Source organism: Gracilinanus agilis, chromosome 4 (genome assembly GCF_016433145.1).
Source record: "Gracilinanus agilis isolate LMUSP501 chromosome 4, AgileGrace, whole genome shotgun sequence".
Classification (NCBI taxonomy): domain Eukaryota; kingdom Metazoa; phylum Chordata; class Mammalia; order Didelphimorphia; family Didelphidae; genus Gracilinanus; species Gracilinanus agilis.
This window is the reverse complement of record NC_058133.1, coordinates 65,579,595-65,592,867: the sequence shown is the minus strand read 5'-3', so window position 1 is coordinate 65,592,867 and position 13,273 is coordinate 65,579,595. Positions and strand designations below refer to the sequence as shown.

Sequence of the window (13,273 nt, the reverse complement as noted above, 5' to 3'; positions counted from 1 at the left end):
AGTCCAGATAGTTTATTCTGATTTGAATGCAAATTTAAAAAAAAAATAGATTGGCAGAGAAGGCATTTGAGTTTCCCAGCTAGCAAGAGAGAATGTGAGAAGGGGCAGATAGAAACTCTCCATTCATCACCCTACTATTGCACAGGGTCCATCTCTTCAGAGACCCTTTTCGATTTAGAAAAACTGCATATCCAACAGACAGGCTGTGTGCAGTGGGGTAAAAGATAAGGCACCAAGTGGGTAGCTAAGAAAGATGCCTGTCACAAACGACAGGGAGCAAAAAGAGAAGACACAATAAACTCTGATGTTTGGCAAAATCTGACAGCACTACATAAGGATGAAAGGTAATGTAGGGAAAGCATTAGACTGGAGTGAGAGGCTAGGGTTCAATGTCCAACGCTGTAAATTTTTTTTTTTTCTATAACATTGTAAGACTTTGGTGAAGTCTCTTTTATTTGCTGGGTCTCATTTTCCTGGTATGTAAAATACCAGGGTTGGACTAGATGATTTCTAAGGCCCCTTCCAACTCTAAATCCTATATGATAGGTGATTTGTTGTTCCTATTACGCTATTTGGCATTCTGGGCAACTAGGTGACACAGCCATGGAGTCTGGAAAACTCCTCTTTCTGAGTTTAAATTTGGCCTCATACACCTACTAGGTAAGTCGCTTAATCCTGTTTGCCTCAGTTTCCTCATCTGTAAAATGAGCTGTAGAAAGAAATATCAAACCACTCCCATATCTGCCAAGAAAACCCCAAATGAGATCATGAGGAATTGATAATAAATTATAAATAATAAATTTACTTTTTGATAAATTGACTAAATAAAAGAATAATAGACTAAATAAATGACTAAAAACGACTGACCATAGCAAATCTTTAAGGCAAGTAGGTGGCTCAATGAATAGAACCCTGGGCCTAAAGTCACAAAAACTTATCATCCTGAGTTCAAATCTGACCTCAGACATTAACTAGTATGTGACCCTGGGCAATTCCTACTAGTTGGTCATGACCAAAAATGACTTAACGACAATAAATATGGAATTCTGTGGAAGCCACAGTTGATAGTATGTGATTTCCAGTGCCCTCTTGTGGGAGATTTATAAACTATTATGCCACCAGGCTATAGAAAAAGATAACAAACGTGGTTATAAAAAGTTTGCTGCAATCTCCCTTCTTCTATCCACCACCAGCAGCCCTGACACACACAGGACCCCAGCCTTAAGTTTAATGAATTACAGTCATAGACAAAGACCTGGAAAGGCCATCAGAGGCTACCTACTTCCTTCGTTTTATAACATAAAGAAACTGGGAGAAAGCATCCTGCCTGAAGTCACACAGGAACAAAGAGGAAGATTTGAAACTAGGTCTTCTGACTCCATAGATGGTGGTTCTACAGGAAAATAGCCCTGGACTTTAAGACAAAAGACCTGGGTTTGAATCTTGGTTCTGACACCAACTCTACCTAAGACAAATCACTGCACTTTTCTAGGAGTCAGTTTCTCCATCTTTAAAATGGGTTTTTAGGAGTAGCTAGGTGGCTCAGTGGATTGAGAGCCACAGCTAGAGAAGGGGGTCCTGGCTTCAAATCTGGTCTCAAACACTGCCCAGCCCTTACTACTCTTCTGTCTTGGAGCCAATATTTAATATTGATTCTAAGATGGAAGGTAAGGCCTTAAAAAAATACTGCAGAGGTTCTAAATAACTTGTTATTCTTTTCAGTCTTCCCTCTCTTTGGACTGATCCAGACTCTTGACTCTGAAGATAAGGGTTAAAAAAAAAATAAGCTATTAATTGTTGCAGACAGGATTTTAAACTCATCTGTTGCTGACTTCAAATCTGGCACTATAACCTCTTTTATGCCATGCTAAAATAGGGAGAATAATTCTTGCATCACCTGTGCCTCACATGGTGGTTGTCAAGAAATCAAACTAGGTAAATAGTTTTTAATGTAGTAATAATAGATAGCATTGAGATAGAAATTCTAAAGAGATTCAGATTGACCTGGACTGTCACCCTCCCTTTTCCAGAGGCAACTCTGGAAACCTATAAATGGCAGCACAGTTGCTGACTTGTGTTAGTAGCTGAAGTTTCTTCAAGCTAATATGCCTTTGATCTCCAATCAATTAATCAATTTACAAGCATTTATTGTCTTCTATATTCCAGGCATTCTGCTTATTGTTGGAGATACAAAAACAGGGAAAAGAAAGTTCCTGCCCTCAAGGAGCTTACAATCTAATGAGAAAGACAATACATAAACAAGTTATAAACAGGATAAATAGGAAATAATTAAGAGGGAAGGTACTAGAAATAAAGAGGGTTAGGAAAGGTTTTTTTCCCTTATGACTTCATATCTACAGGGCCAAGCACAGTCCCTAGAATATAGGAATTCTAAGGAATTACTGTTCCCAGGTCCTGCATTCCTGCTCTCAATGTGAGTGCCATCAGGTTGGATCTCCCCAACAAGCATGGAGATAATAGATGGTGGATTGGGTTTGGATGGAGACTTGCCTTCCTATCCTGTCCCAACTACACACACTCATTTTAACAAGTCTCTTGATATCTCTCACTAAACCTGTTTCCTCATCTATAAAATGACAAAGGAAGGAGGAAGTTGGACATGATGATCTAACTAATAAAGCTAGGAACCTATAATAAGGAACAACAAAGGCCCATTGCATCTGTAGCTCTAGTGCAGAAGACCAGAAATAAATTCTGAAAGGTTTCAGGACTTGTTTTTGTTTCTTCTCAAGGTGAGAGTTGCCTCAGGCAACTCCCAAAAAATATAAATTGCTAAATATAGGTGTTATAGACCATTAATGCAAACTTGGTATTGGTAGAGGGAGTTTTCTCACCAGGAGTTTCCAATAGCAATGGAATAACAGGTCCCAGTTGGGAATAGGGAAGAGACAGACCAAGAAACTACAAACTTTCCAATTTTGCACTAAAAGCCAAGTACGTTATGATGAGGTTCCTAGGGAAGTCATAGGCATTATTTCTTGCTGGCTGTCAAGTCTCTTGAAGTTTAGCTCTCCTACTGGGGCCATCTTGACTCAAACAGTAGCTACTATAGCCTTAGGGGTCATACCTTTTTAGGTATCCCCCTAGACCTGTTTTAGAAACAAAAGGATGCCATATGATTTGTTGAAGTCAGTGGGAATGTTTAGCCCGGAAGGGAAAAAACTTCAGGGGGATGAGAGAGTATTTGAAGAACTGTCTTATTAGAAGAGACATTATAATCTTATTTGTTGTCCTAGAAGGCAAAACTAGGATCTGGAACTGGGAGAATTTGCAGAGATGGATTTAAACTTAATTCGAGGAGAAACTTTGTTGTTGTTCAGTCATTTCAATCATGTCTGACCCTTCATGACTCCATTTGAATTGTTCTTGCAAATATACTAAAGTGGTTTTCCATTTCCTTCTCGAGCTCATTTTGCAGATGAGGAACCAAGGCATACAATTAAGTGACTTGCTCAGAGTCATGCATCTTGTCAGCATCTGAGGCTAGATTTGGATTCAAGGGGCAGCTAGAGAGCCAGGCCTAGAGATGGGAGGTTCTAGGTTCAAATCTGGCCTCAGACACTTCCCAGCTGGGTGACCTCGGGCAAGTCACTTGACCCCCATTGCCTACCCTTACCGCTCTTCTGCCTTGGAACCAATACATGGTATTGATTTTAAGGTGGAAGGTAAAAGTTAAAAAATAAATAACAATCATTTTTTAAAAACTTAATAGATTTGGATTCAAGAAGATGAGTCTTCATGCTCAGACTTCTATCCACATACATATATACATAAGTATATATATAAATATTTGTACATACATATGTGTATATAGAGATATGCATTATCTTGATTGCTTCTCACAACCCTCTGAGGTGACTGCTATCATTATTCATTTTACAGATGAGGAAACTAAGGCTAAGGCTAAATGACCTGTACAACATCCCACAGCTAATTGTGTCAGAGAATAGTTTCATACTCAGGTCTTCCTGCCTTCAAATCCCATCACCGTCCACCATGCCAATTTCCTGTCCTAGCCTAGAGGGACCACAGAGATCACTTGGACCAAAACCTTTTATTTTACAAACGAAGGGAAGGTCAGGAAAGATAAATCCTCTGACTCCAATCTAGCCCTTCCCTGAGGAAACTGAAGAGTGGAGCTGCAGTGAGGCACTTGTCCGAGATCACGTAGCTCCTTAGTGGTCAAACCCTGACTTCTGCTTTCCTAATAAATGCTCTTTTCCTTCTACGAGGGCTCCTTCTTTAACGGATGCATCGAGGGGACGCATCGCTGTAAGGAACACGCGTGGCTACAAAAAGCTAAGTACCAGCTCAGGGGTAAACAAGTCCTACACTGTAACCTGGGACTCCAGACCACTCAGGATCCCAGTGATCATCGGACCATTTGGTGAGCATCCTGGCCCTGGATTTGCAGGGTCCAGATACAAAACCCTCCTCTGACATTTTCTATGCACATGACCCAAGGGCAAGTCGGTTGGCCCCCTCTTTGTCTCCCCCCCAGACTTCAGCTTCATCATCTGTAAAAGGAGGCCGTTGGATTGGCTGTGAGATAGCCTGCAGAGCCTCGAAGGCCTCCTTCCTCCACAACCATCAATGCCTACCAGCAGCACTAGAGGGCGGACAAGACTGAAGAAACTTACATTGGATTTTTCCCAACAGTTTTGGAAGAGTACAACGGAAGCCACTAACTGGCTAACTGCTCAGCACAATGATCCAAGGCAATTCCAAAGGCCTCATTATAAAAAAAAATGCCATCCACTTCAAGAGATAGAACCGATGATCTCAGAGAACAGATAGAAATATAAATTTTTTTTACTTTATTTTTATAATATGGCTGATATGGAAATGTTTTGCTTGATTTCACATGCATAACTGATAGATTACTTTACCTTCTTGATGGGTGGAAGGAAAGAATTCAGATAACTCAAAAAGTTTTTAAATGAATGTTATAAAATAATTTTTAAAAAAAAACTAGCTAATATTGCTGATTATCTATTTGATCCCATTGCTTCCTTGGGAGGGGATGGATGTAGCTTGAAGTAAAGAAAACAAGGAAATGGCCTAGTAACAGTTTACAAATACATTAAGAGTCTATTACTGTAGGGGGCAGCTGGGTAGCTCAGTGGATTGAGAGCCAGGTCTGGAGACAGGAGGTCCTAGATTCAAATCTGGCCTCAGACACTTCCCAGCTATGTGATCCTGGGCAAGTCACTTGACCCCCATTGCCTACCCTTATAACTCTTCTGCCTTGGAGCCAATACACAGTATTGACTCCAAGATGGAAGGTAAAGGTTTTATTAAAAAAAAAAAAAACACAAACAAACTTAAAGAGTCTATCCCTGTGACCAGAAAGCCTGGTTTAGGAAGGAGACGAGCGTGTATTTGGTGCCTATCATGTGCCAGACACCATACTATAAGCACTTTACAAATATTATCTCATTTAATCCTCACAAACCCTGGGAAGAAGATGCTATTATTATCTGCATTCTACAGATGAGGAAATGGAGACAAATAGAGGCGAAGTGACTTGCTCACAGTGTTTGAGTTAGAATTTGAACTCAGATCTTCATAAATTCCAGGTCCTATACCCCAAGTGCTGTGCCACATAGCTGCTGGATAGCAGAAAGATTTAAAATCAGAATCCAAAGCCCCAAGTTCTTACCCTACCATCTAATAAGGCAAATAACTTCAGGCAAGTTCCATCACCCCTGGAAGTCTGCTTTATCTATTGTAAAACAGTGATCCTACTTTTCTACCCAATATGGATGAGAAAAAGTGTGATGCCAGGTTTAAAGAGGATTTTAAAACAGAAAAGCACTCACAGACGAGTTATTTCTACTGAACACATAACAAAAAAATGGATTTAAACCACAAGAGGGGGAATTTAGGCCAGACAATAAAAGTTAAAAACATGAAAGGTTCTAAGATATAGAATAAACTTTAGAACCAGCTGCTTGACTGGCCAGGGGGTCTAAGGCAAGTCACTGGCACTGAACTGGATAATCTCTAAGGTCTCTTTACCACATCCTGGATTTAGAGGTGATCTAGCCCAATACATCCAGCCCAGGCCACTCATTTCAGACAGGGGACCGTTAAGTAGCAGAGAGAGGATTCGATCCCAGCACTTAGGGCTCCAAAGTTGGCATGGTACAATTGAAAGAGACTTAAAATTAGTCAAAGAACACTGGATTCAAACCCCAGTTCTGCCTTTTATTCCTTGGATGAATTTTAGGCATTTAATCTTTTATCTATAAAATGCAGTTGGAGCAGAGAGAGGATCTCTAAGGTCCTAGACTGCACCAACATCCATCTGTAAAAACTAATTTTGTGCCAGGCCACGGTCAAATAAACAAGAAGCATTTATTATGAACCTACTTTGTGGCAGGCACTGGGCTGAGTAGAAGACACCAGATTATCTTCCAGATATATGGGCTCCCAATGAAATAGCTATATTTTAAGTCCCAGCTTGGGTCACATCTCTTTCTGTTCTCACAGTCACCAACTTTTTTAGGTTCTTGACACAACCTTAGAATATTATAATACTTTCATAACAAGTCTTCCTACCTCCTCTCCATCATCTATCTCTTCTCTATCACCTTTATCATCTACTTTGCATCCTTTGCCAAACTGGCCTTTCTTATCCAGATTTTGATGTCATTCTTCTGTTCAAAAAATTCTAATTGTCTCCTACTGCCTTCTATGTCAGTAAGCTAGTAAACATTTATTAAGCACTTACTATGTGGCGAGGATACACAGAAAGGCAAAAATATGGCCCTAGACCTGAAGATCACATTCTAATGGGGGAGAAAACATTCAAGGAACAATGTACATAGAAGATACAGAGTATGATAATGGAAGGTATTCTCAGAGGGAAAGGACTAGCAGCAACAACAACTTGGAAAGGTCTCTGGCAAAGGTGAGATTTCAGCCAAGTCTCAAAGGATCCTAAGAAAACTAAAAACGAGAAGTAAGGGAGAGGAGCATGCCAGGAATGAAGGAGAGCCAGTGTAAATAACCCTAGGTATGGAGGAGTACTGCATGGGAAGAATAGCCTAGCCTGGGTAGATGGTAGAATGTAGGGAAGAGAACTAAGTATAAGAATATTGGAAAAGTAGGATGGGGGCCAAGTAATAAAGGGCTTTAAATGTCAGAGGATTTTCTATTTGATCCTGGAGGAACCAGAGAGTCCCTAGAATTTATTAAGCAGGATGGATAATATAATCAAACCTGTGCTTTAGGAAGGTGACTGGCAACTGAATGAAGGAAGGACTGAAGAAGGAAGAGATGAAGCAGGCAGACCAATCCGGAGGTTATTGCCATGATACAGGAAAGATGTGATGAGGGCCTGTACTAGGGGGACGGCCGGGAACTAGAGAAAAGGGTATGGATAGACCCTGTGAAGGCAGAAATAAGATTTGACAACATATTGGCTATATGGAGTGAATGTAAATGAGTTGAAGATGAGTCCATTGCATTCAAGGCCCTCCCCAATAGGAACCAGCCCTACCCAAACACCTTTATCTCATTTTTATTCCAGTCACCTGGACTCTCTTACCCTTCCAAGCATGCCCCGTACTCTCCTCCCATCTCTAAGCCTGTGCTTATGCTCTTCTGTATGTCTGGGAATGCTCTCCTCTTTCTGTTTGTGCTTGTTGGATTTCCTACACTTTCTTTAAGATCCAATTTAAAGGACAGATAGGTAGCACAGTGCATAGAACACCAGGTCTGGAGTTGGGAGGACTTGGTTCAAATCTGGCCCCAGACACTTCTTAGCAGTATTCCCCTGGGCAAGTCACTTAATCCGAATTGCTTAGCCTTTACCATTCTTTTGTCTTAAAAACAATATCAATTTTAGGACAGAAGGCAAGAGTTTAAGGAAAAAAAATATAATCCAAATGCCTCCTCTCCATGAAGCCTTCACTGAACCTGCCCCTTCAATTTTATGTGCATTAAAGAAATGCACACAGGTAAATGTGTGCTAGAGTTCTCTGGCTCCAACTCAACCATAAACTCAATTAAGGGTAAGGGATATGTCTTAACAAAACTTTGCTAAGACAAAATTCATTGCCTTCATTGTCTAGTCCAGGGCTGTACACAAAGTAGGCATTTGAGAAATACTTGTTGAATTCAATAGGCTGAGATTTCCCTGAAGATCCACTAGAGAAGCCCTAAATCTACTAAGTGTAATTGGCACATCGAATCCCCAGAGGCCCTAAGGCACTGAATCAATACTGGTCCTGGAATCCTGTTTCCCTAATACCTAGGATTTATAGCCTCTGTTATCAGGGTAACTAGGACCAGGGAGGAAGGAAAGCTCAGTGGGGAATTCTGAGAGGGAGAAGCCCAAATAGCAAGTAATCCCGAAGGCGGAGGCCTATTTTTGTTCTCCCAGATGCAGGGCAAACCAAAGTCCCAACAATTAAGCAGCAGAGGCTAACAAACCTACGAAGACAAGAGAGAAGCAAGAGGCTTTCGAATGATTTTTGTTATTTTTCTCTTAGTTTCTGTCCCCAAAGACCCATGATGCCCCTCCGTTGCCCTGCCCTCAGTCATCACACAATCTTCACCGTCTTGAGCATGTCTGCTAGGACGTATGTGCTGTCGAAGCCGTTCCCAGGTTTCCTCAGTGTCCTCTCCAGGGCCTGGGCCATCTCCAGGAGCTCGGGGGTAGCTAGCTTATGCTCGGGCTGCAGCTGGCAGAAGAGAATTTCGTTGACCTCGCCCTCGATCTGCCGGACGTAGAGCAGGGGGAACACCTTCTTGAGCCCAGCCAGCACCGAATCCTTTAGGCCCGAGTCGCGACACACCAAGTTCAGAATGAAGACACCTTCAGGGTGGAGAAGAAAGAAAGTGTGCAGAGGGGTTTGAGCACTATCAAGTTTGTAAAACACCTCATAAGTATCTCATTTGATCCTCACAGCAGCCCTGGGAGGGAGGGCTATTATTATCCTCATTTTGCAGTTGAGGAAACTGAGATTAAGTGACTTGCCAGAACCATACAGCTAGTAGGTTCCTGAGGATGGATTTGAATTCAAGTCTTCCTGAGTCCAGGTCTAGTTGCCTTTCTAATGAGCCAAAGGGCCAGAAGGAACATTAGCAAGAGGCAAAAGTTCAGCCACTCCATCAAATGACAAAAGCAACCCTTCCTTTTCTTCCACTTCCCCTCTACGCTATCCATACCTTCAGGGGTCAGGATCCTTTGGACGTCCTGCAGAAAAGCATGGTCCACAAAGGCTGGAGGCGGACAGCTCATTCCTACCGTTGGGTCCTTACTGTCTACATCAAACATGATGACATCATAGTGAAGCTGTTCTGGGAAGAAGAAAAGATTGGCCCATAATTAACAGAAAATCTCATCTGGTTCGTGTAATACCCCAAGAATTCCCATAACGAATACCCTTTATGTCTGACCTGCGGGGAGGGTAAATGATGGGGAGATGATGTAGAAGGAGATAGTGTTATATCTACCACAGAGAGATATAGTGGATAGAGCACTGGACTTAAGAGGTAGAAAGATCTAAATTTGAATCTAGCCTTAGTCATTCACTGTGTGATTCTGAATGCCTCGGTGACTTAATGTCTCTGCTTCTGTTTCCTCACCTGGAACACTGTAATAAAAACACCTCCATCACAGCTATCAAATGAGCTAATATAAGAAAATGCTTTAAAAACCCTAAATAATTATATAGTTTTATAACGTCAGTTATCATCAACATCAGTTATTATTTCACTAGTACAAGGACCTCTTGGTAAGCCGTTCCCCCACTAGGCCAACATAGATCCACATCTGATCTAGGAGTATTAGTGAGTTGGGGAAAAGGGGGGCAAGGGGAGGTTAAGTAACTTGCTTAAGATCTCACTTGGTTAGTCAGTGTCAGAGACTTATACCCAAGTCATCCTGACTCCAAATCCTTCCTAGAACAAAATAAATTCTCCATCCCTCCAACCCAATCCATTTACTTGATCCACTTATTTGAAGGTAAGGATGGCCTCAAAAAGCAGTGGATGTACTGTGAAGTTTGAGAAAGAGGTAATTGAGTAAAGAGGTGTTGAGTACCTTAAGGGCCCACCTTAAGAGTGAGGGTAATTTCAACCCTGGGAAAAAGTGGCCCTGCTCCACAGCGGAAGGGTCTAGACAAACTCTCCTTGCCTTTTTCAAGGTTTTTTAAAGCCCCCAAATCCCCAGGAGTCAACTAAGAGCCCCAACAAGGCCAGATGCATGTTTTTATCGCATTAATGAAGTCTTTTTTGTTTTTCTCCATTGTTAATAAAGGTAAATCTTAGCCTTGCCCCTATGAGAATGATGAAATTCCACTACACAGAGGTCCAACTTAATGGAGTTTTGCTACACTCTGGCACATCCCTTGTCATTTTCCCAAGGAACATTCTACCCATCTGGCCAACTACTTACCTAGCTAAATATATTTTAGGGGCCTGGGAGTTGATGGGTCAGGATAGAAACCTACAAGTATGGGATGAATTATATGTCACTTTTCCCAGCAGATAAACCCCTCAAATGAGGTCTCTCTCAGTCCCAGAATTCTCAGGTTATATATCCCATGCCACTTCGAAAGTCCCCCTATGCCAATACCTCCTTTTGCCAGGTTGGTGATGTAGTCTAGGCCATCTGCAATGTGAACTTTCATCCGGTCACTCTGGGTGAAGCCAAACCAGTGGGTGGCCACCTCCAGCATAGAAGGATCAATCTCCACAGCGTCAATGTGAGACTTCAAGAAGTGATCATGGATGAAGAGGGGCAGGCTGCCACCACCCAAACCAACCACCAGTAATGCCAGCGGGGCCTCTAAGAGGAGATAATGAAACAACACTGTACCATATCCATTCCAGAGAGTCTCGTCTCATCCCACCCCTAGGAAATGTGGGGACCAGGGAATGGATGATACCAAAGATTTCATAAGGAAAACATTTTGTAAGCTACAAAATGTCATATAAGTATGAACTGGTAACTGTCTTCTTGGCATATGACCAAAATTTTGATTACAAATAACATGAACTTTTAAAAAAATGTATAATGATGAAATCATCTCTAACATACAAGTAACATAAGTATATTTAATAGAACAACTGGAAAACAAAAAATGTCAAAGCTGTAATATTTTGATGGATTTGGGATCTCGGCAGTGTGGGGACACCATCCAATGGTGCATATCATAACCCATTCATGCCCTCTCATCCTGAATAACTCTTGCTTCTGTTCTACCAAAAAATCTTCAATAAGAGGATGTACTCAGTGTCTTGGGGAGAGGGAGGAGCGTCTTACTTTAAATCTCCTGATGTGGCCACCAATGCATCCTAAGAGCCATCTTTTGTTTCTCTTTCAATCCAGCCAAATGCTAATACATCTTATTTTCTGGGCATTTTTCTGGTAAAGTCCTTTAAAACATTTCTTGTGTGTAACTGGCAGAAGAACCTTGAGCTCACTCCCCAAAGGAAGGAGCAGAACTATCTAAACCACAAAGGGCATGAAATTTTTCCAGCCAAATTCTCAATCCCTCCAATCAATTGTCTTGGGAACCCTCCTAACACCTTTAATGCAGATTCTTCCCTTCCTTTGATGAGGTTTGGGATCCTGGCATGTCAGACTAAAAATCTGCATGTTTCCCTTGTCTTTCAGGTGACCTTCAATTTTAACTGCAGAAACCAGGGCATTCGATGGCTTGCAGCCATAACAGGAAGAATAATGGAGTTAGAGAATGGACTCTGGCTTCATGGAGAAGCTCGTGCCCTACAAAGCATGCACAATTTCCCCAAGGCAATCTGTTCTCGTCCTCTTACTCAAATCTAGCCTAGCTCATTGTCCATAGACAATATCTATCCAAGGTATATGGGCTGATGGACCAGCTCTATGGGTTGCTCATACAACTGCACATTGTAGTCTGGACAAAAGGCATTCTTCATCCACTTGTTTTTTCCTGTGTAGATAATTAGATCAAACTCTATAATTATGGCTCTCATTGAGGAGATTCTGCAGTGTTCAAGTGCTCCAAATGTTTTCAAGGGATATACAAAGAGATAAGAATTCAGAAATAAATGTCCAAATGTGTAGCCATTTTAAGGTTATATAAATTTGAGGCTAAAGTCATCTAGGCACTCATTTATCTGTTAGAGGAGTTGGATGTAGTGTAGAAATAAATGCATACACAATTATGTCAGTCTATGTACATCATTCTCAAAAAAGGCACAAGAGCTATGGATACCGTGTTGAACATTTGTTCCTTAAACTAGGCAATGTGGTGTTCTACGGTCATAATCTTCCTTGCTCGCTATGTGCCAAAAACCTGTGTCCAGATGTCAACACGTGAATCAAATGTGTAGATATTTAACTGAAGTAATCTGTATATTTGGGGCAAGGCGTCTGTGACTTTACTGGCATGGGGGGCTCCCAGGGCAGAAACTGTCCACCAATGAGTCAACAACTTCTCTAAAGATTTATTCTTGGGGAGCAGCCTGGGCTTCCTCACCCCGAGAGGGTAAGAGGCTTGTCTGCGGTCACCCACAGGACATGTGAAGGTCTCCTCTACGCGGGATGGCCCTCCACTGGGCCTCTGCCTACACAAGTGTGTTCTAGGCAGCATTCTTTCTGCCCAAGTCTCTTTGTCTCTCATTCTGATTCTCTCTCTGTCTCTCACCTGGGAGCTTCTCTGGGTTTTTCAGCAATGCAAGCCCTGCAATCATGGCTTTGTGGTGTTCACAACACAGGAAACTCTTATCAATGGGTTGACCTGCGGGCACAGGAGGATTTTCTGCAGTATCATCGGGCTGGAGTTTCTTCTTATCTTTCTTTCGCTTCTTTTGTGCTAAGACACGATGGGAGAGACAGCGGGTCAGTCAACAAGCATTTACCGAGCATTCACCACACGGTAGGCCTCTGGTATCACAAAGCAAGGTGAAAAGCCAGCCCCTTCCTTCAAGGAGCTCACATCTAACGGGAGAGAGAGAGCACGGCAGCCGACAGGGATACGGGAGAGACGCGGATAAGATCTAACATCACACACGACACGACGAAATAATGCCCCATAAAACACAGGATAACATCATGGCAATCTGGAAATGCTGTATTCTCGTGACATGGGCATGCCCTGTGACGTAATCTAAGAAGCTGCATCAGCAGCTACGTGGATCATAAAGTAATACCCCGAAACCCCCCACACCAAGTAATACAAGACAACCTAACAGGGAGGGAGGGAGGGAGGGAGGGAGGGAGAGAGGGAGAGAGGGAGGGAGAGAGGGA

General features: G+C 42.1%; 1 protein-coding gene across 3 annotated transcripts in view; it reads right to left on the bottom strand.

Moving 5' to 3' along the window:
* Window positions 1-8,494: 8,494 nt before the first annotated feature.
* The window catches only part of METTL13 (methyltransferase 13, eEF1A lysine and N-terminal methyltransferase), a 20,699-nt gene continuing 15,920 nt past the window's right edge, over window positions 8,495-13,273 (bottom strand). For 2 of the 3 annotated variants that reach the window (XM_044671875.1, XM_044671876.1), the window contains exons 5-8: window positions 12,672-12,839; window positions 10,607-10,825; window positions 9,202-9,333; window positions 8,495-8,848 (exon numbers count right to left, since the gene is read on the bottom strand). In XM_044671875.1, coding sequence (XP_044527810.1) covers window positions 8,574-8,848; window positions 9,202-9,333; window positions 10,607-10,825; window positions 12,672-12,839 — 794 coding nt within the window. In that variant the 3' untranslated portion in view covers window positions 8,495-8,573. The remainder of the gene's footprint in view (window positions 8,849-9,201; window positions 9,334-10,606; window positions 10,826-12,671; window positions 12,840-13,273) is intronic. The other variant, XM_044671874.1, reaches the window with a different exon arrangement.